Below are 23,914 nucleotides of genomic sequence, written 5' to 3' on the forward strand. Positions count from 1 at the left end.
CTCAGTGAATCCTTGTTCACTGCTCTCCAATTGTAATGGCAAAGAAATCAACCAGACAGGTTATCTTAGATTTAAACAGGAAAGGTGTAAGTTTATTAATCTTCAAACTCTAATTCGGTTAAAACCCACTAAAAATACGTGAAGCGCCCACGCTAGTAGGCATGTGCAATAAACACACATGCAGATAGAGACAGAAAAAGAGAAAGAATAAAGGGGAAAGGTTTGAAGCAGCAGCTGGAGTTCATTTACTGTCTTGTGAGTTCGATGTAAAGTCTTTGATTGCAGTCAAATCTTGCCGTCTGATTGGGGCCCAGGGCACACTTTCAAACTTGTTTCGATGGTTTTCTGTCTTGAGGCTTTCTTTCTTCTGTGGGTCCCTGTCTTTTCATGAGAGAGACAGGGAGATGCTGTCTTCTTGAAATACAGTTGCAGTCTCTTTTTTTCTTGAGAGGGAGAGAGAGAGAGAGAGACAGGGAGAAACCAAACCTGGGCCAGCAGGCCAGTCATGTGTCTAGCTCCTTTTTTGGAACAACCTGCCCAGCAAGGTTTTGTGGATTCTTTGAATCTTAGTAGGTATTCTCAGTAGGGGGTCTGGAATGCTGACTTTCACACATCCAATGTATTTTGATCAAAATCCATTTGGTTGAGTCAGGGAGCAGTTCCATTATCTTCTCCAGGCAACTGCCATTGAGAATGCAAATGTTTTCAGACACTGTCCTTTTAAAATGCAGGTGCTGCCATGTTTTCAGTCCAGTAAGAGTTCAAAATTAATGTTCCATCTGATAAAATTAATCTGCCTCATTCTTGGCAGGTGTGGTTTCCCTCACACTGTATTAAACCTCCTTTTGGGTTTCTCTGCTCCAGTGGGAATAGTCCTAATATTTCAAATCTCTAGTTTTCCTTACCTGGCATTGCCCTGGTGAATCTACACAATGTTCTCTATGACTTTAGTGCCCTTTCTATAATGGGGCACCCAGAACTTCACAAGTACTCTGAGCTAAGCAACATACAAATTAAAAAAATTTTTTTTTACTCTTTTCTTCTATCCCCCTATTTATAAAACCCAAAATGCTATTTCATGGCTTCTTCTATCTATCATGAACTTTTAAGGTATTGGGTGTCTCTGTTCATCCACATCCTGTAGTGTGTTTCCATTAACTGGATACTCCCATTCCTTGTTTTTGCTCCTGAACTATATTATTTCACACTTCTCCCCATTAAATTGTATCCACCATTACCAGTCACTATTTTCACAGTCTTTCACTGTTGTCAAACCGATGTTCTCAGCAAATGTCAAGCTTGTACTCCCCCTGAGGAAGTTCAAATTATGTTTAGAGTTTAGAGATACAGCACTGAAACAGGCCCTTCGGCCCACCGAGTCTGTGCCAACCATCAACCACCCACTTACACTAACCCTACACTAATTCCATATTCTTACCACATCCCCACCTGTCCCTATAACCTACCTATACTAGGGGCAATTTATAATGGCCAATTAACCTATCAACTTGCAAGTCTTTGGCATGTGGGAAGAAACCGGAGCACCCGGAGGAAACCCACGCAGACACAGGGAGAACTTGCAAACTCCACACAGGCAGTACCCAGAATTGAACCCGGGTCCCTGGAGCTGTGAGGCTGCAGTGCTAACCACTGTGCTGCCCTACTGTGCATACACAAAGAACAAAAGGGGATCTAGTACTGACCCCTGGGTACACCAGATACAATCCTGCTCCAGTTCGTGCTACACCCATTTACAACAACTCTTAATGTCCTGTCTGCCAACCAACTTACCATTATATCATTTCCTCTTAACCCAATAACTCAATTTTTCTAACAAGCCTGACATGAAACACCTTATCGAATGTCAAAAATCCACATGCACCATATCTACTGTCTTTACTTTATCTATTGAATCAGTTGCTTCTCGGAAAACTTGGTGAAATTGGTAAAACAGGACGAGCCTTTAACAAATTTGATTAATCTATGCATTTCAAAATGTATACTAATTTTATACTGAAATAATAGATTCTAAAAGTTTGCACATAAATTACAATAGTCTAACTGATCTCACTTCATCACTCTCCCCATTCATGAAAAATGGCTACTTTCCACTTCCCTCAAACCATTTGACTATGGAAAGAGGATTGAAATATCTACTGCCAGGCCACCCTACCCACTACAGGGCCTTACACAAGTGGCTGAGAGTGGGGAAGAGACAGACATGCCCGCTGGTGATAAACATTGAGAGGCGAGCTAAAGATGCTTGCGCCGTCCCTGATTCTCTATGGCCACAGTGCAACAGGGTGTCCCTGGGCCACCAAGTAACAGCGATGAGCCAAGAGATCAAAGGAGCATTGGACACTGCTCTCCCCACACACTGTATTAGAGTACAGGGAATCCACACACACACACAGTCACAGTGTGTTATAATTCAGGGAATCTCTGCACACAGTCACAGTGTGTTCTAGTTCAGGGAATCTCCACACACAGGCATAGTTCAGGACATCTCCACACACACAGGCACAGTGTGTTACAGTTCACGGACTCTTGGCACACACATGGACTGTGTGTTATAGTTCAGGGAATCTTCACGCGGAGGCCCAGTGTGTTGATAACTCATTACTACAGAGGAGTATAGAATGTGGAGTGGTGAAATCAAAAAGGAGAGGTGCCAGAGGACTAGAGGACAGCGAAAGTGGTACTATTATTCAAGAAGAGTAGCAAGGATAAACCAGGTAATTACAGGCTGGTGAGTCTAACATCAGTGGTTGGGAAACTATTGGAAAACATTCTGAGGTACAGGATTAATCTCCACTTGGAGAGGCAGGGATTAATCAAAGATAGTCAACATGGCTTTGTCAGGGGGAGATCATGCTTAACAAACTTGATTGAATTTTTCGAGGAGGTGAGTAGGTGTGTAGATGAGGGTAAAGCAGTTGATGTAGTCTACATGGACTTCAGTAAGGCTTTTGATGAGGTCCCACATGGGAGATTGGTTAAGAAGGTAACAGCCCATGGGATCCAGGGCAATTTGGCAAATTGGATCCAAAATTGGCTTCGTGGCAGGAGACAGAGGGTGATGGTCGAGGGTTGTTTTTGCGATTGGAAAGCCTGTGATCTGTGCTGTACTGCAGGGATCAGTGCTGGGACCATTGCTGTTTGTAGTGTACATAAATGATTTCGACATGAATATAGGAGGTATGATCAGTAGGTTCACAGATGACACGAAAATTGGTGGTGTTGCAAATAGTGAGGAGGAAATCCTTAGATTACAGGAAGATATAGATGGGCTGGTAAGATGGGCGGAACAGTGGCAAATGGAATTTAAGGCTGCGTTTGCTGACAATGCCACCATTAGGTGGCGCTGCAATGGCACATGTGCAAATGCAGCCTGTGCCACTAAAGCTTCACAGTCTGCGACGTCAGGCAGCTGGCAGGATTAAAGATGGCGCTGCTCAAATAATCACACGATGGGAACCTAAACTCATGGCAGCACACAGTGGCTGGAGGGGAGTGAGTGAGCGAGCGGGTCGGGGAGGGGAGGGAGCAATCGGACGGGCGGGTGAACCAGCGGTTGAAGGTGTGGCAAGCAGGCGGTGAGCAAGCGGTTGTTGGGGGGGGTGAGGTGTGGTGAGCGAGCGGGCCAGAGGCTGTGAGCAAGCAGGCGGGGGGGGTGAGCAAGCAAGTGGGCGGCGGGGGTGGGGGAAGGAGGAGAGCGCACCCGCCACCAGCAAGGTCTTCGGCTGCGTTCTCCCGGCACCTGCTCTCTACCCGCTCCCTTGCTCTCTGCCCCCACCCCTGCTCTCTGCCCGCTCCCCAGACCCCCTCTCTTCACCCCCCCCAACCCCTGCTCTCTCCAGCCCAGATCTCCCCACCATCTGCCCGCGTTGCGATGACGTCATCTGTGCATGCGCCAACCAGTCCTGGCACTGAGGAACACAGCGCATGCGCAGAGGGTAGGAACCAATGTGCGCAGATTGGCGCAGTCAGATGACGTAAGCTGCTGGCTGCGTTGTCAGTAATCACTTTGGGAATTTAATCCTGAGAAGTGTGAGGTGATGCATTTTGGGAGGACTAACAAGGCAAGGGAATATACAATGGATGGTAGGACCCTAGGAAGTACAGAAGGTCAGAGGGACCTTGGTGTACTTGTCAGATAAGGTGGTGAGGAAGGCATATGGGATACATGCCTTTATTAGCCGAGGCATAGAATATAAGAGCCGGGAGGTTATGATGGAGCTGTATAAAATGCTAGTTAGGCTACAGCTGGAGTACTGTGTACAGTTCTGGTCGCCACACTATAGGAAGGATGTGATTGCACTGGAGAGGGTGCAGAGGAGATTCACCAGGATATTGCCTGGGCTGGAGCATTTCAGCTATGAAGAGAGAGTGAAAAGACTAGGGTTGTTTTCCTTGGAGCAGAGAAGGCTGAGGAGAGAAATGAGGTCATAGAGTCGTAGAGACAGGCACTTTGGCCCACCGCGTCCACGCCGACCATAATGCCTATCTATACTAATCCCACCTGCCTGCATTAATTCCATATCCCTCTATGCTTTGCTCATTCAAGTACCTGTCCAGATGCCTCTTAAATGGCGCTACTGTTCCTGCCTCCACCACCTCCTCAGGCAGCTCATTCCAGATACCCACTATTCTTTGTGTGAAATATTTACCCCTTTGATCACCTTTAAACCTCCTCCCTCTCACCTTAAACCTATGCCCTCTAGTTTTAGTCACCCCTACCATGGGAAACAGACTCTGGCTATCTACCCTATCTATGCCTCTCATAATTTTATATACCTTTATCATGTCCCCTGTCAGCCTCCTTCGCTCCAGGGAAAACAGACCCAGCCTATCCAATCTCTCTTTATAACTCAAGCCCTCCAAACCAGGCAACATCCTTGTGAATCTTTTCTGCTTTTCCTCTTTAGCTTAATCACATCTTTCCTGTAGTGCGGCGACCAGAACTGCACACAGTCCTCCAAATGCGGCCTAACCAATGTTATGTACAACTGTAACATGACGTCCCAATTCTTGTACTCCGTGCCTCGGCCGATGAAGGCAAGCATGCCATACGCCTTCTTCATCACCCTGTCTACCTGTGTTGCCACTTTCAGGGAACTATGTACTTGCACCCCAAGGTCTCTCCGCTCAACAACACTCCCCAGGGCCCTGCCATTCACTGTATACGTCCTGCCCTGGTTTAACTTCCCAAAATGCATCACTTTACACTTGTCCATGTTAAATTCCATTTGCCACTCCCTTGCTCACTTTCCCAGGTGATTTATATCCTGTCGTAACCTTAGACAACCTTCTTCACTGTCCACTATACCACCAATTTTGGTGTCATCTGCAAACTTACTAATCATGCCCCTTACATTCACATCCAAGTCATTAATATATATGACAAACAACAGAGGACCCAGCACTGATCCCTGCGGCACATCATTGGTCACTGGCCTCCAATCTGAAAAACAACCCTCCACTACCACCCTCTGCCTCCTATCACCAAGCCAATTTTGTATCCAATTTGCTAGCTCACCCTGGATCCCATGAGTTCGAACCTTTTGGAACAGCCTACCATGCGGGACCTTGTCAAAGGCCTTGCTGAAGTCCACGTAGACAACGTCCATCGCCCTGCCCTCGTCTATCCTCTTGGTCACCTCCTCAAAAAACTCAATCAAATTTGTGTACAAGATTATGAGGGGCATTGATAGGTTAGATAGGAAGAAACTTTTTCCCTTAGCAGAAGGTTCAAGAACCAGGCGGCTTAGATTTAGGGTAGGGGTTAGGAGGTTTAGAGGGGATTTGAGGAAAATTTTTTCACCCAGAGGGTTGTGGGAATCTGGAACGCACTGCCTGAAGAAGTGGTGGAGGCAGGAACCCTCACAATATTTAAGAAGTATTTAGATGAGCACTTCAAACACCATAGCATACAAGGCTACGGGCCAAGTGCAGGAATATGGGATTAGAATAGCTGGGTGCTGGATGGCCAGCACAGACACGATGTGTCGAAGGGCCTGTTTCTGTGCAGTCAGAGAAACCCCATACACACAGCAGTGTGTTCTGGTTAGAGAAACTCCACACACACAGGCACAGTGTGTTATAGTCCGAGAAACTCCAGACACACAGGCACAGTATGTTATAGTTACAGAGACTCCACACTAATAGGGACAGTGTGTTTATAGTCAGAGAAGCCCCATACACACAAGCGCACTGCCTTATAGTCAGGGCGGCGCAGTGGTTAGCATCGCAGCCTCACAGCTCCAGGGACCCTGGTTTGATTCTGGGTACTGCCTGTGAGGCGTTTGCAAGTTCTCCGTGTGGCTGCGTGGGTTATCGCCGGGTGCTCCGGTTTTCTCCCACAGTCAAAGACTTGCAGGTTGATAGGTAAATTGGCCGTTGTAAATTGCCCCTAGTGTTGGTAGGTGGTAGGGAATATGGGATTACTGTAGGGTTAGTATAAATGGGTGGTTGTTGGTCAGCACAGACTCGGTGGGCCGAAGGGCCTGTTTCAGTGCTGTATCTAATAAATAAATAAACTTCACAGGCACAGGGTGTTATAGTCAGAAAACTCCCTTATACACAGACGCAGTGTGTTGTAGTCAGGGAAACCCCACACACACAGGCACAGACTGTGAAAGTCAGAGAAACTCCACACTCACAGGCACAATGTGTTATCGTCAGAGAAACCTCACACACCCAGGTACAGTGTGTTATAGTGAGAGAAACCCCATATACACAGGTACAGTGTGTTATAGTGAGAGAAACCCCATATACACAGGTACAGTGTGTGAAAGTCAGGGTACTCCACGCACACACAGGCACAGTGTGCTATCGTCAGAGAAACTCCAGACACACAGGCACAGTGTGTTATAGTCTGAAAACTGCCATACCCACAGGCTCAGAGTGTTATAATCAGAGAAACCCCATAGTCACAGGGATAGTGCGTTGTAATTCACTTACCCATCCTTTTTTAACCCTCCAGTCACAACAGGGACAATTTGATGGAGTTTTATCAGTGCAGCGCAGACAGTGAAGCTGAAGAGGGGGAGCGATCAGATGAGCAGGGCAGTCTGCTGCATGAAGCAGATAGCTCTGATTGGGAGGATGCGAAACCAGAATCTCAAAATGCTCCGAATAGTAAGTTTTTACATTCAACCTCTGGTCTTTATTAATTTTGCACCTTTGACTTTGTACAGTCATGTATTTAATTGAAGGATGTAGACAGGAGAAAATGCCCAGGTGCTTCAGAAAGAAGAATTCATATCTACAGTATTTGGCATTTATCCAAGTCTGCGGTCAAACCAGCTGCCATTCCCAGTAACCACATGCTGGCAGCTTTACCTCAAGCGTTCTGATATACAAAAGGGAGTAAGTGATGCTTCATGTGTACAGTAGTCTGGTTAGACACCATTCAGAACACTGTTTTCTGGTGTGGGCATCGTACCTCAGCCTTGGAGCACTTGCAATGCCAATTCATCAGAATTGTCAACAACAATAGATATAGGGCAGATGTCAGAGGTAGTTTCTTTACACAGAGAGTAGTAGGGGCGTGGAACGCCCTGCCTGCAGCAGTAGTAGACTCGCCAACTTTAAGGGCATTTAAGTGGTCATTGGATAGACATATGGATGAAAATGGAATAGTGTAGGTCAGACGGTTTCACAGGTCGGCGCAACATTGAGGGCTGAAGGGCCTGAACTGCGCTGTAATGTTCTATGTTCTAACACCTTTCTTCACTTCACTGATGATCAAGAGTAGACTGATGGGGCAGAAATTGGCTAAGTTGGATTTGTTCTGGTTATTGTGTGCAGGACATTTTCCACATTGCAGGGGAGATGCCAGTGTTGTAGCTATAACTGGAACAGCTTGGCTCGTGCGCGGCAGTTCTGGAGCACAGGTCTTCAGTACTATTGCCGGAATATTGTCAGGGCCCATAGCTTTTGCAGTATCCAGTGCCTTCAGTCATTTCTTGATATCATGCGGAGTGAATCGAATTGGTTGAAAACTGGCAGCTGTGATGCTGGGGACTTCAGGAGGAGGCCGAGATGGATCATCCACTCAGCACTTCTGGCTGAAGATTGATGCAAGTGCTGCAAATGCTTCAGCCTTATCTTTTGCACTTGTGGGAGGCGTAGTGGTAGTGTCATTGGACTAGTAATCCAGAGGCCAGGCTAATACTCCAGGGACATGGGTTTGAATCCCACCCTGGCAGATAGTGAAGTTTGAATTCAATTAATAAATCTGGAATTAAATGCTAGTCTAATGATGGCCATGAAACCATTGTTGATTGTTGTAAAAACCCATCTGGTTCACTAATACTCTTTAGGGAAGGAAATCTGCTGTCCTTACCCGGTCTGGTCTACATGTGACTCCAGACCCACAGCAATGTGGTTGACTTTTAAGTTCTCTCTGAAATGGCCTAGCAAGCCAGTCAGTTCAAGAGCAATTAGGGATGGGCAATAAATGCTGGCCTAGCCAGCGATGCCCACATCCTACAAAAAACAAATTTAAGAAACTGATGTGCTGGGCTCCCCCATCATTGAGGATGGGGATATTTGTGGAGCCACCTCCTCCAGTTAGTTGTTTAATTGTCCACCAGCATTCACGGCTGGATGTGACAAGACTGCAGAGCTTAGATCTGATTCTTTGGTTGTGGGATCACTTAGCTCTGTCTGTTGTATGCTGCTTATGCTGTTTGGCACGCAAGTAGTCCTGGGTTGTAGCCTCAACAGGCTGACACCTCATTTTGAGGTGTGCCTGGTGCTGCTCCTGGCATGCCCTCCTGCACTCTTCATTGAACCAGGGTTGATTCACCCGGTTTGATGGTAATGGTAGAGAGGGGGTTATGCCAGGCCATGAGGTTACAGATTGTGGTTGAGTACAATTCTGCTGCTGCTGATGGCCCACAGTGCCTCATGGATAACCAGTTTTGCGTTGCTAGAGCTGTTTGAAACCATTTAGCACAGTGATAGTGCCACACAACACGATGGACGGTATCCTCATTGTGAAGATGGGACTTTTTCTCCACAAGGACTGTGGCGGTGGTCACTCCTACCAATACTGTCACGGACAGATGCATCTGCAGCAGGCAGATTGGGGAGGATGCGGTCAAGTATGCTTTTCCCTCACCACCTGCCACAGACCCAGTCTTACAGTTCCAGCATAACCTCCCTGCTCTTGTATTCTATACCTCGGTTAATAAAGGAAAGGATTCCATATGCCTTCTCAACCACCTTATCGACCTGTCCTGCTACCTTCAGGGATCTGTGGACATTCACTCCAAGGTCCCTCACTTCCTCTACACTTCTCAGTATTTTCCCATTAATCATGTATTCCTTTGCCTTGTTTGACCTCCCCAAATGCATCACCTCACATTTCTCCAGGTTGAATGCCATTTGCCACTTTTCTGCCCATCTGACCAGACCAGCAATATCTTCCTGCAGCCTACAGCTATCCTCCTCGCTATCTACCACACGGCCAATCTTTGTGTTGTCTGCTAACTCCTTGATCATGCCCCCTACATTTACGTCCAAGTCGTTAATATACACCAGAAAAAGCAGGGGACCCAGTACTGAGCCCTGCGGAACGCCACTGGAAACAGCCCTCCAGTCGCTAAAACAGCCGTCAACAATTACCCTTTGTTTCCTGCCACGGAGGCAATTTTGTATCCACCTTGCTGCATTTCCCTGGATCCCACTCGCTTTTTTTTTAACCAGTCTGCCATGTGGGACCTTGTCAATAGCCTTGCTAAAATCCATGTAGACCACATCAACTGCACTACCCTCATCTATTTTCCTTGTTATTTCTTTTAAAAATATGATCAAGTTGGTCAAACAAGATCTTCCCTTAACAAGTCCATGCTGACTATCCTTGATTAACCTGTGCCCTTCTAAGTGACAGTGTATCCTGTCTCTCAGAATAGATTCCAATAATTTGCCCACTACTGAGGTTAGACTGACTGGCCTGTAATTATTCGCTCTATCCTTCACTCCCTTTTTAAACAGAGGTACAACGTTAGCAATTCTCCAATCCTCCGGCACCACACCTGTATGCAGTGAGGACTGGAAAGTGATAGTCAGACCCTCTGCTATTTCTTCTCTTGCTTCTTTTAACATTTATTTGTCTTTGTTTCATATTCCTTTTCTTCTTTGGCCTCCTTGTCTCGAGAGACAATGGGTAAGCGCCGAAGACGGTCAGTGTTTGTGGAGCTGCGCCTGGAGTGGCAAGAAAGGCCAATTCTAAAGTGACAGACTCTTCCACAGGCGCTGCAGATATAATTGGTTGTCGGGGCTGTTACGCAGTTGGCTCTCCCATTACACTTCTGTCTTTTTTCCTGCCAACTGCTAAGTCTCTTCGACTCGCCACTCTTTAGCCCCACCTTTATAACTGTCCGCCAGCTCTGGCGATCACTGGCAACTGACTCCCACGACTTGTAGTCAATATCGCAGGACTTCATGTCGCGTTTGCAGACATCTTTAAAGTGGAGACATGGATGACCAGTGGGTCTGATACCTGTGATGAGCTTGCTGTACATGCCTCCTTGGGAATCCTGCCATCTTCCATGCGGCTCACATGGCCAAGCCATCTCAGGCGCCGCTGGCTCAGTAGGGTGTATATGCTGGGGATGTTGGCCGCCTCGAGGACTTCTGTGATGGAGATATGGTCCTGCCACCTGATGCCAAGGATTTTCCGGATACAGTGAAGATGGAATGAATTGAGACATTGCTCTTTGCTGACATACATTGTCCAGGCCTCGCTGCCATAGAGCAAGGTACTGAGGACACAGGCTTGAAACACTCGGACTTTTGTGTTCCGTGTCAGTGTGCTATTTTCCCACATCCTCTTGGCCAGTCTGGACATAGCAGCGGACGCCTTTCCCATGCGCTTGTTGATTTCTGCATCTGGAGACAGGTTACTGGTGATAGTTGAGCCTAGGTAGGTGAACTCTTGAATAAAAGCAAAATACTGTGGATGCTGGTAATCTGAAATTAAAACAAGAAATGCTGGAAATACTCAGCAGGTCTGGAAGCATCTGTGGAGAGAGAAGCAGAGTTAACGTTTCAGGTCAGTCACCCTTCTTCAGATATTGGCATCGCGCATGTCCTGTGGTACTGCTCCCTCGTCCCAGCACAGGCAAAGCAGTTCATGTAGTGCTGAGAGTATAGCAGGCTTTGCACTCTTGATTATTTCAGGGGTAATGCCGTCCTTCCCAGGGGCTTTTCCACTGGCGCGAGAATCGATCGTATTACTGAGTTCCGATTTTGTTGGCTGTTCATCCAGCTCATCCATGACTGGCAGAGACTGGGCTGCATTGAGGGCGGTCTCAGTGACAACATTTTCCCTGGAGTACAGTTCTAGGTAGTGCTCCACCCAGCGGTCCATTTGCTTGCGTTGGTCAGTGATTGTGTCCCCTGATTTAGATTTGAGGGGGGCGATCTTCTTGATGGTTGGCCCAAAAGCTCTTTTAATGCCAACATACATTCCTCTGATGTTTCCGGTGTCAGAGGCCAGCTGAATATGACTGCATAGGTGTTGCCAGTAGTCATTTGCGCAGCGCCTGGCTGTTCTTTGTACAGGACTTCTGGCTGCTTTAACTGCTAAGGATGTTAACTCGCTAGGTGCTTTCTTGTAGTTCAGCAGTGCAATGCACTTAGCGGCTATGACAGGTTCCAGCTCTTCAGAGTGAGATTGAAACCAGTCTGCATTCTGCTTCTCACGTTTGCCAAAGCTGGTCATTGCTGAGTCATAGATGGCATCTCTGATGTGGGCCCATTTGGTCTCTGCATCCCCTGCAGGAGTGTTTTGAAGGGCTTTTTCAAGTGAATTAAGAAACCTTTGTGACAGCTGTGGGTAAGAAATTCTGTTAGTATTTGGAGTGATGCAGCTTCTTTGGTTTGAGTCTAACTTTGCTGCACACCAGGGAGTGGTCGGTGTTGCAGTCTGCACTGTGGAAGCTGTGTGTGATTTGAACGCTGTTTATCGAGGCTCGTCTTGTGATGCTGAGGTCCAGCTGGTGCCAACGACGTAATCTTGGGTGCCTGCAAGAAACCTGGTGACAGGGTTTAGTTTGAAAGAACGAGTTGGTGATGCAGAGGTTGTGATAGGTACACAACTCCAGCAATCTCTGTTTCATATACCCAACAAAATCAATCAATCTCAATCGGTCTGCATCCTTCCTTTGCAGAGTTCTTCAAGCGTGTGAAAACTGAATTCAGAGATGGAATGTCCAAATCCTCTGACCTGTCTGATTCTGATGATATTGAGAAGGAATTCAGCATACAGGTAACTTCTCTACTACTCTGTCCATTCATGTACTGCTGGTTTATAATCAGGGACAGTGTCAAAGAACAACAAAGAACAGTACAGCACAGGAACAAGCCATTCGGCCCTCCAAGCCTGCGCCGATCTTGATGCCTGTCTAAACTAAAACCTTCTGCACTTCCGGGGTCCGTATCCCTCTATTCCCATCCTATTCATGTATTTGTCAAGATGCCTCTTAAACATTGCTATCGTACCTGCTTCCACCACCTCCCCCGGCAGCAAGTTCCAGGCACTCACCACCCTCTGTGTAAAGAACTTGCCTCGCACATCCCCTCTAAATGTTGCCCCTCGCACCTTAAACCTATGTCCCCTAGTAACTGACTCTTCCACCCTGGGAAAAAGCTTCTGACTATTCACTCTGTCCATGCCGCTCATAACTTTGTAAACCTCTATCATGTCGCCCCTCCACCTCCGTCGTTCCAGTGAAAACAATCCGAGTTTATCCAACCTCTCCTCATAGCTAATGCCCTCCAGACCAGACATTCTGACTACCTGATCCTCAGTGAGCCAGCAGCTCAGCCACTCCAGTGGGACTCACTGTTTTGGGGACTTTGGCACCTGTAGTGATACCTGTCAGTGCTATATTGCTGGGTGATTTGGGGGCAAAACACATGGTGCAGTGCGCTTAGCAATGATCTGCTGTACAATGGAACGTAGAATTGAATATATAGTCGAGAAACAGGCCATTAGGCCCAACCTGTCCATGCCATTGTTAATGCTTCACTCGAGCCTTCTCCCATCCTTACCTAACAATCAATATACCCTCTATTCCCTTCTCTCTCATGTGCTTCCCTTGAATGCATCATTATTATTTGCCTCAACTATTCCCTGTGGTAGCGAGTTCCATGTGCTCACCCACTCTCTGGGTAAAGAAGTTTCTTTGGAATTCCCTATTGGATTTCTTGCTGACTATCTTATATTGGTGGTCTCTAGTTTTGCTCTTGCCCACAAGTGGAAACATTATTTGTGTCTACTTTGTCAACACCTATCACAATTTTAAAAATATTTATTTGGTCACCCCTCAGACTTTTCAAGAGGGAAAAAAGACCCAGCCCATTTACCCACCCCTGATAGTGAAAAGCTTGCAGTTCTGGTGTCATACTTATAAATCATTTTTGCACCCTCTGTAGTGCCTTGATATCCTTTTTATAATATGACAACCAGAACTGCGCATGTTACCCAAGTGTGGCATAATCAAGGTTTGATGTAGATGTACTACTTTTCAATTCTGTCCCTCTAGAAATAAACTTTCGTACTTGCTTTGCTTTTTTCTGGCCTTATTGACCTGCATTGCAATGTTTAGTGATTTGAGTATTTGTACCCCCAGATCCTTTAGCTCCTCTACCCCATTTAGATTCACACTTCCTAATTGATATGTGACCTCCTTATTTTTCTTAGCAAAATGTAATATTTATCACTTATCTATGTTGCAATTCAATTATATGCCCATTCTGCAAGGTTATTAATATTTTCTCGTAATTCGTTGCAGTCCTCCTCAATGTTGACTATCCTTCCAGTTTGGTGTTGTCTGCTTATTTAGAAATTGATGCTGACGCATTGTGCTTGTGATTCCACGGAACAGTGTTGGGAGACTGTGCTTTTCCTGGGGAGGGATGCTACTCAACAGTGCACCTGTTATGGGTAACATTGAGTTACAGGCTTACTCACCCTGCATCCTAGATAGAAGATCTTGTAGAAGACAATCATTCCTGTGGCTAAAACCATCCTGGTGACAATTCTTGGTCCATTGCCAGACTGCAGTAGGTATGTAGGAACAGATGGAGGCCATTCAGCCCCTCAAGTCTCTTCCACCACTCAATTAGATCATGGGTGGTTGGTATCTTTACTCCATAACTTTCAATACAAAAATTTGTGTATCTCAGTTTTGAAATTCTGGCCTCTTGAACATTCCCAAGTCACCCATTGTCAACCATTGTCAAGGCCCAAAACCATGGAATTCCCCCCCCACAAACCTCTCTGCTTCTCGACATTGCTTTCCTCCTTTAAGACAGTCCTTAAAAATTACCTCTTTGACCAAGGTAATAGCTCCTTATGTGGCTTGGTGTCAATTTTTTTTCGATAACATTCCTATGAGGAGCTTTGGGATGTTTTACTACATTAATTGTGCTTTGTAAATACAAGTTGTTGTCAGATGAAAACCAATTTGCCAACTTGGCACAGCCTGAGATTAGCATTTCTTTAGTATCTTCAACACTAATGTGAATTTTTGCCACAGAGAGTGAACTATAAGCAGGAGGAGTCCCACCAATCAGATGGTTGTGGGAAGAATGCGTTGGCAAACGAGTCAGAAACTGAAAGTTCCCAACAAACTCTGGATAAGTCCAGGACAAGTCTGAAGCGTTGCAAGAAGGACTGTTCAGTTGAGAGGTAAGGACAGTGTTACAAATAAGTGGAAAGGGTGTGGGTGGTTCCCACTGTTCACCTCCCAACTGACTACAGTCATGTTTTGTTCAAAATGATAAATTGGTCCCTGAGTGTTTTTAGGGTCAAATAAAGACAAATGACAGGTTTTCTTGTAGGTTAACAAAAAGGCAATTATTTTTGCACAATTCCCGAAGTAGTCATCATTTCACCCATACATGCATTCACTCACACACGTACACACAAGAATAGAGAGAACAAAAAATGGTAAGTGGTTTAAAGTGAGGTAGGCGTTCATGGTTCACAGTGAACCTGTTGAATCTTCTAAGGAGGACAGTCTCTTTGAAAGGTGCAGGCCTGCGTGTTTGTAGACTTGAGCTTAGAATCATAGAAAGTTTAAGGCACAGAAAGAGGCCACTTGGCCCATCATGTCTGTGCCGGCTGAAAAACGATCCACCTATTCTCATCCCACCTTCCAGCATTTGGTCCGTAGCCCTGCATATCCTGACTCCTTTTGAATGAGTTGAGGGTCTCTGCCTCAACTACCCTTTCAGGCAGTGAGTTCCAGACCATCACCACCTTCTGGGTGAAAAAATTTTTCCTCATCTCCCCTCTAATTTTTCTACCAATCACTTTAAATCTATGTCCCCTCGTCACTGACCTCTTTGCTAAGGTGAATAGAGCTCTCACCTCCACTCTATCCACGCCCATTACAATTTTGTACATCTCAATCAGATCTCCCGTCAGCCTTCTCTGTTGCAAGGAAAACAACCCCAGCCTATACAATCTTTCCTCACAGCTACATTTTTCCAGTCCTGGCAACATCCTCGTAAATCTCCTCTGTACCCTCTCTAGTGCAATTACATCCTTTCTGTAATGAGGTGACCAGAACTGCACACAGTACTCAAGTTGTGGCCTAACCAATGGCTTATACAGTTCCAGCATAACCTCCCTGCTCTTGTATTCTATACCTCGGTTAATAAAGGAAAGGATTCCATATGCCTTCTCAACCACCTTATCGACCTGTCCTGCTACCTTCAGGGATCTGTGGACATTCACTCCAAGTCCCTCAGTTCCTCTACACTTCTCAGTGTTTTCCCCATTAATGGTGTATTCCTTTGCCTTGTTTGATCTCCCCAAATGCATCACCTCATTTCTCCAAGTTGAATTTCATTTGCCACTTTTCTGCCCATCTGACCAGACCATCAATATTTTCCTGCAGCCTACAGCTATCCTCCTCGCTGTCTACCCCACGGCCAATCTTAGTGTTGTCCGCTAACTTCTTGATCATGCCCCCTACATTTACGTCCAAGTCATTAATATACACCAGAAAAAGCAGGGGACCCAGTACTGAGCCCTGCGGAACGCCACTGGAAACAGCCCTCCAGTCGCAAAAACAGCCGTCAACAATTACCCTTAGTTTCATGCCACTGAGCCAATTTTATATCCACCTTGCTGCATTTCCCTGGATCCCCTGGATTTTCATTTTTTTAACCAGTCTGCCATGTGGGACCTTGTCAAAAGCCTTGCTAAAATCCATGTAGACCACATCAACTGCACTACCCTCATCAATCTTCCTTGTTACTTCTTCAAAAAATTCAATCAAGTTGGTCAAACAAGATCTTCCCTTAACAAATCCATGCTGATTATCCTTGATTAACCTGTGCTTTTCTAAGTGACAGTTTATCCCGTCTCTGAGAATAGATTCCAATAATTTGCCCACGACTGATGTTAGACTTCATTGGCCTGTAACTATTCGGTCTATCCTTCACTCCCTTTTTAAACAGAGGTACAATGTTAGCAATTCTCCAATCCTCCGGCCTCACACCTGTATCCAGTGAGGACTGGAAAATGCTGGTCAGACCTTCTGCTATTTCGTCTCTTGCTCCTTTTTTTTATTCATTCATGGGATGTGGGCGACGCTGGCCAGGCCAGCATTTATTGTCCATCCTTAATTTCCCTTGAGAAGGTGGTGGTGAGCTGCCTTCTTGAACTGCTGCAGTCCATGTGAGGTAGGTCTACTCACAGTGCTGTTCGGAAAGGAGTTCCAGGATTTTGACCTAACGATAGTGAAGAAATGGCGATCTGGTTCCAAGTCAGGATGGTGTGTGACTTGGAGGGGAACTTGCAGGTGGTGGTGTTACCATGCATTTGCTCTCCTTGTCCTTCTAGCTGGTGGAGGTCGCGGGTTTGGGAGGTGCTGTCTCAGGGTGTGTTGCTGCAGTGCATCTTGTAGATGGTACACACTGCTGCCACTGTGCGTCTGTGGTGGAGGGAGTGAATGTTTGTGGATGGGGTACCAATCAAGCGGGCTGCTTTGTCCTGGATGGTGTTGAGCTTCTTGAGTGTTGTTGGAGCTGCACCCATCCAGGCAATTGGAGAGTATTCCAACACACTCCTGACTTGTGCCTTGTAGATGGCAGGCAGGCTTTGGGGAGTCAGGAGGTGAGTTACTCACTGCAGGATTCCTAGCCTCTGACCTGCTTTTGTAGCCACAGTAGTTATATAGATACTCCAGTTCAGTTTCTGGTCAATGGTAGCCCCTAGAATGTTGTTAGTGGGGGATTCAGTGATGGTAATGCCATTAAATGTTGTTAGATGGTAAGATTCTCTCTTGTTGGAGATGGTCATTGCCTGGCACTTGTATGGCGCGAATGTTACTTTCCACTTATCAGCCCAAGCCTGGATATTGTCCAGGTCTTGCTGCATTTCGACACAGACTGCTTCAGTATCTGAGGAGTTGCGAATGGTGCTGAACATTGTGCAATCATCAGCGAACATCCCCACTTCTGACCTTATGATTGAAGGAAGGTCATTGATGAAGCAGCTGAAGATGGTTGGGCCTAGGACACTACACTGAGGAACTCCTGCAGTGATGTCCTGGAGCTGAGATGACTGACCTCCAACAACCACAACCATTTTTCTTTGTGCTCGGTATGACTCCAACCAGCAGAGAGTTTTCCCCCTGATTCCCATTGACTTCAGTTTTGCTAGGTCTCCTTGATGCCATACTCGGTCAAATGCTGCCTTGATGTCAAGGGCAGTCACTTTCACCTCACCTCTTGAGATCAGCTCTTTTATCCATGTTTGAACCAAGGCTGTATTGAGGTCAGAGGCTGAGTGGCCCTGGCGGCACTGAGCAAGTTATTGCTGAACAAGTGCTGCTTGATGGAACTGTTGATGACACCTTCCATAAATTTATTGAGAGTAGACTGATGGGGTGGTAATTGGCCGGGTTGGGCTTGTCCTGCTTTTTGTGCACAGGACATACCTGGGCAATTTCCCACATTGCAGGGTAGATGCCAGTGTTGTAGCTATAACTGGAACAGCTTGGCTCGTGCGCGGCAGTTCTGGAGCACAGGTCTTCAGTACTATTGCCGGAATATTGTCAGGGCCCATAGCTTTTGCAGTATCCAGTGCCTTCAGTCGTTTCCTGATATCATGCGGAGTGTATCGAATTGGCTGAAGTCTGGCATCTGTGATGCTGGGGACTTCAGGAGGAGGCCGAGATGGATCATCAACTCCGCACTTCTGGCTGAAGATTGTTGCAACTGCTTCGGCCTTATCTTTCGCACTGATGTGCTGGGCTCCCCCATCATTGAGGATGGGGATATTTGTGGAGCCACCTCCTCCAGCTACCACCACCACCATTCACGGCTGGATGTGGCAGGACTGCAGAGCTTAGATCTGATCCGTTGGTTATGGGATCGCTTAGCTCTGTCTATCGCATGCTGCTTACGCAGTTTGGCATGCAAGTAGTCCTGGGTTGTAGCTTCACCAGGTTGACACTTCATTTTGAGGTATGCCTGGTGCTGCTCCTGGCATGCCCTCCTGCACTCTTCATTGAATCAGGGTGGGTCTCCTGGCTTGCTGGTAATGGTAGAGTGGGGGATATGCTGGGCCATGAGGTTACAGATTGTGGTTGAGTACAATTCTGCTGCTGCTGATGGCCCACAGCGCCTCATGGACGCCCAGTTTTGCATTGCTAGATCTGTTCGAAATCTATCCCATTTAGCACGGTGATAGTGCCACACAACACGATGGACGGTATCCTCAATGTGAAGGCGGGACATCGTCTGCACAAGGACTGTGCGGTGGTCACTCCTTCCAATACTGTCCTGGACAGATGTATCTGCTGCAGGCAGATTGGTGGGGACAAGGTTAAGTATATTTTTCCTTCTTGTTGGTTCCCTCACCACCAGCTGCAGACCCAGTCTAGCAGCTATGTCCTTTAGGACTCGGCCAGCTTTGGTAAGTAGTGGTGCTACTGAGCCACTCTTGATGGACATTGAAGTCCCCCACCCAGAGTACATTCTGTACCCTTGCCACCCTCGGTGCTTCCTCCAAGTGGTGATCAACATGGAGGAGGACTGACTCGTCGGCTGAAGGAGGGCGATCGGTGGTAATTAACAGGAAGGTTCCTTGCCCATGTTTGACCTGATGCCATGAGACTTCATTGGGTCTGGAGTCGATGTTGAGGACTCTCAAGGCAACTCCCTCCCAACTGTATGCCACTGTGCTGCCACCTCTGCTGGGTCTGTCCTGCCGGTTGGACAGGGCATACCCGGGGATGGTGATGGCAGTGTCTGGGACATTGTACGGTATGATTCCGTGAGTAGTTATAGAAAATAGGAGCAGGAGTAGGCCACTCGGCCCTTCTTGCCTGTTCCGCCATTTATTATGATCATGGCTGATCATCCAGCTCAGTAACCTGTTCCCGCTCTCCCCCCATATCTTTTGATCCTTTTCGCCCCAAGAGCTATATCTAACTCCTTCTTGAAAACATAAAATGTTTTGGCCTCAACTGCTTTCTGTGGTAGCGAATTAGAATATTAGAATTAGAGTATGACTATGTCAGGATGTTGCTTGACTAGTCTGTGGGACAACTCTCCCAACTTTGGCACAAGCCCCCAGATGTTAGTAAGGAGGACTTTGCAGGGTCGACAGGGCTGGGTTTGCGGTTGTCGTTTCCGGTTCCCAGGTCAATGGCAGGTGGTCCGTCCGGTTTCATTCTTTTTTATTGACTTCGTAGCAGTTAGATACAACTGAGTGGTTTGCTAGGCCATTTCAGAGGGCATGTAAGAGTCAGCCACATTGAACAGCCTAGGATACATTTCATCCAGCCCTGGTGATTTATCAACTTTCAAGGATGCTAATCCCATTAATACTACCTCTCTCCCTATGTTTATCGCATCCAATACTTCACACTCTTCCTCCTCAACTACAGTATCTGCATCGTCCCCCTCTTTTGTGAAGACAGACACAAAGTATTCATTTAGAACCATACCAATATCTTCCACTCCTACACATAGGTTACCTTTTTGGTCTTTTATGGGCCCTACTCTTTCCTTAGTCATCCTGTTACTCTTAATGTACTGATAAAATATCTTTGGGTTCAGCTTGATTTTGCTTGCCAATATTCTTTCAAGCCCTCTCTTTGTTTTCCTAATTTCCTTTTTGATTTCACCCCTCCACTTTCTATACTTCTCGCAGCTTTCTGTAGTATTGAGTTCCCGGTGTCAGCCATAAGCTTTCCTTTCTGCCTTATCTTACCCTGTAGGCTCCTTGACATTCATGGGACTCTAGATTTGACCGCCTCACCCTTTGTCTTTGTGGGAACATGTTTACCCTGAACTCCTTGAATCTCCCCTTGGAATGCCTCCCACTGTTCTGACACTGATTTATCTTCAAGTAGGTGTTTCCAGTCCACTTTCACTAAATCACTCCTCAGTTTAGTAAAATTGGCCTTGCCCCAATTGAGAATTCTAACTCTATCTCTGTCCTTTTCCATAATTATGTTAAAACTGACTGAATTATAATCACTACCACCAAAATGCTCTCCCACTGCCACTCCTTCCACCTGCCCATCTTCATTTCCTAAAACTAAGTCTAAAACTGCACCCTCTCTTGTTGGACTTGCTACATACTGGGCAAGAACGTTCTCCTGAATGCACCTCAAGAATTCTGCTCCCTCAATTCCTTTCACACTAAAATTATTCCAGTTAATATTGAGGTAATTAAAATCCCCTACTATTACTGCCCTATTGTTCTTGTACTTCTCAGAGGTTTACCTGCATATCTGCTCTTCTTTCTCCCTCTGACTGGGGGTTTATAGTACACTCCCAGCAGTGTGATTGCTCCTTTTTTGTTCTTTAGCACAATCTATATTGCCTCATTTGGTCACCCTTCCTACGTATCATCCCTGTAATAATTTCCTTGACCACCAAAATTGCCACTCCCCCTCCTTTCTTATCCCCCTCCCTATCGCGTCTGAAAACCCTGTAACCAGGAACGTTGAGCTGCCATTCCTGTCCCTCCTTAAGCCATGTTTCTGTAATAGCTATGATATCATACTGCCACGTGTCTGTTTTTTTTTTAGAGATACAGCACTGAAACAGGCTCTTCTGTGCCGACCATCAACCACCCATTTATACTAATCCTATACTAATTCCATATTCCTACCACATCCCCACCAGTCCCTATATTTCCCTACCACCTACCTATCCTAGGGGTAATTTATAATGGCCAATTTACCTATCAACCTGCAAGTCTTTTGGCATGTGGGAGGAAACCGGAGCACCCGGAGGAAACCCACGCAGACACAGGGAGAACTTGCAAACTCCACACAGGCAGTACCCGGAATTGAACCCGGGTCGCTGGAGCTGTGAGGCTGCGGTGCTAACCACTGCGCCACTGTGCCGCCCCTATTATTTTAGGTTTTTTTTGTATTAATTGAATTCAGATTCCTCCTTCTGTCATGGTGGGATTCGAACCCACACCCCTAGTGGAATACACTGGGTCTCTGGGTTACTAGTCCAGTGTCAATACCACAACCACAACCTCCCCATAGATAGCTAAGTCTGTGCCCTCAGCTCATCTGCTTTATTTACTATACTCCTTGGATTGAAATAGATACCCTTGAGCACTGCCACATTTTTTATTTTCTAACCTTTGTTTCCTCGGTCTTCCAAACTCATCCATTAATTTTCTGCCTTCCATTTTCATTTCTGATTTTGTCCCAACTGAGTCTACCCTCAGGTCCCCATCCCCCTGCCAAACTAGTTTGAACCCTCCCCAACAGCACTAGCAAAATATCCCGCAAGGAACTCAGTCCTGGCTCTGTTCAGGTGCAACCTGTCTGGCCTATACAGGTCCCATCACCCCCAAAAACAGTTTCAATATCCAAGAAATCTGAAGCCCTCCCTCGCGCACCATCTTTCCAACCACGCAGTCATTTGTCTTATCCTTCTATTTCTATACTCACTTGCACATGGCACTGGGAGTAATCTGGAGATTACTACTTTTGAGGTCTTGCTTGCTAATTTCTTACTTAGCTCCCTAAATTCTGACTGCAGGACCACATCCCTCTTTCTACCTGTGTTGTTGGTTCCGACGTGGACCACGATTGCTGGCTGTTCACTCTTCCCCTTCAGGATACTCTGATGTTGTAGATTTCTGGTGGTTAACACTTCAGACTGAAGGTAGTGGTCACTTTCAGTTCTCTGCTGCAGCGAGTTGAAGTGTAGAATTAGCAGCAGGGCTCTCTTTGCCTGGCTGGATTTCTTTCCATAGCCACTCGTGGACTGCTTTCTGTGATCTTGAGGTCTAGCTTTTAAGATCATATTCGCATTTCTGTTAGTTGACATATAGCCTTCTCCCCTGGTGTGACCACACAATGGAACAGGATGTAGAATCCATGGCTATCTATTGATGTCTGGATGGGTACCATTCTGTTATGATGTGGCTACTTCACACCTCCTTTGTTTCAGAAGCACCCATTCAATTCAGGAATGTCTCCTGATAGTTTCAGGAGGGATGTAGTTAACACCTCTTAGTCTGAATGTATTCTTTTAGTTTCAGGATAGATGTAGTTAACACCTCTTAGTCTGAAAGTATTATTTTGTCCTTTTGAAACAGTAAGGCTGTTTTTAAATACACAGGCCAGATCGTCTGACCTTCAGTGGCCATCTTTGCAGCACATTCTCTTTTTTTAAAGGAAAAGTCCATTTCAAAGAGTCCACATTCTGAATAAGTTCGTATCTTAAAACTTAGGAATATGATTTGCCTTTACTGGGCATCACAACAGGAATGAGGGCCTTCAGTTATGTGGAGAGACTGGGATTGTTCTCGTTAGAGCAGACAAAGTTAAGGGGAGATTTGAAAAAGATGTTCAAAATTACAAGGAGTTTTGTTTGTTTTTTTGCCAATTTACTCAAAAGATAGATGAGAAAATTTTATGTAGCAAATATGATCAGCAGTGAAAGGGTGGTGAAAGCGGTTTCAATAATAACTTTCAAAAGAGAATTGGATATGTGCTTGAAAAGGCAAAATATATGGGACAGCTGGATTCAGTGCAGGACACATGAGTGTTTCCTGGATTTTAGGTTCCTGGAGGTGGTCACTCCACAGCCAAATAGAATTCAGAATAGCAAGTAGATTGCCACCCGAAAGGATAGGTATAGAAAAGCAGTGCAGGAATCCTCTGGGAGTGTGGCACACTCAAACCGGTATTCAGCACTGAATACCAGTGAAGGTGACAACACGTCGAAGGAGTGCAATCCCAAGCCTCACACCGTGAGTTAAACAAACGCAGTGGGGGTATGGCAATGTATGGGAATGCAGTAGTAATGCGAATTTGATAGTCAGGGAACAGATAGGCAGTTCTGCTACCATTGATGTGAGACCCATATGCAATGCTGTTTCCTTGGTGCGAGGGTAAGGGACATCACAGAGAGGGTGCAGAATTTTTTGCAGGAGAAAGGGGAGGAGACCGAAATTGTGTTCTCTGTCAGAACCAATAACATAGAAAGGAAAAGGCTGAGGTCCTGTATTCAGTGTTTAAGGTGCTATGGAGGAAGTTAAAAAGCAGAACCACAAAGGGTAGTAATCACTAAATTATATACCCAGTGCCTACATAAAGGGGCATCTGTTGTTTGTGGCATTTTTCCTGTAGCTGGCAAAGGGAGAACAACATGTCAATGGTGGATCTCTCTGCTCGAAAGCTGCACAGTGTGGCATTCGAGCAGAGATCCACCATTGACATGCTGTTCTCCCTTCGCCAGCTACAGGAGAAATGCCGCGAACAACAGATGCCCCTCTACGTTTTCATAGATCTCACCAAAGCCTTTGACCTCGTCAGCAGACGTGGTCTCTTCAGACTACTAGCATGGATCGGATGTCCAACAAAGCTACTAAGTATCATCACCTTAT

At 46.2% G+C, this 23,914-nt stretch overlaps 1 protein-coding gene across 5 annotated transcripts in view; it reads left to right on the forward strand.

The window, feature by feature from the left end:
• The window catches only part of LOC137379766 (lysine-specific demethylase 7B-like), a 306,451-nt gene that overhangs the window by 248,244 nt on the left and 34,293 nt on the right, over window positions 1–23,914 (forward strand). For all 5 annotated transcript variants that reach the window (XR_010976905.1, XR_010976904.1, XM_068051124.1 and 2 more), the window contains 3 exons: window positions 6,986–7,140; window positions 12,186–12,283; window positions 14,559–14,710. Coding sequence is in view for 3 of the 5 variants with exons in the window: in XM_068051124.1 (XP_067907225.1) it covers window positions 6,986–7,140; window positions 12,186–12,283; window positions 14,559–14,710 (405 nt within the window). In the remaining 2 variants the exon portion in view is untranslated. The remainder of the gene's footprint in view (window positions 1–6,985; window positions 7,141–12,185; window positions 12,284–14,558; window positions 14,711–23,914) is intronic.

The sequence above is a fragment of the Heterodontus francisci genome, chromosome 18, assembly GCF_036365525.1.
Source record: "Heterodontus francisci isolate sHetFra1 chromosome 18, sHetFra1.hap1, whole genome shotgun sequence".
Lineage (NCBI taxonomy): Eukaryota > Metazoa > Chordata > Chondrichthyes > Heterodontiformes > Heterodontidae > Heterodontus > Heterodontus francisci.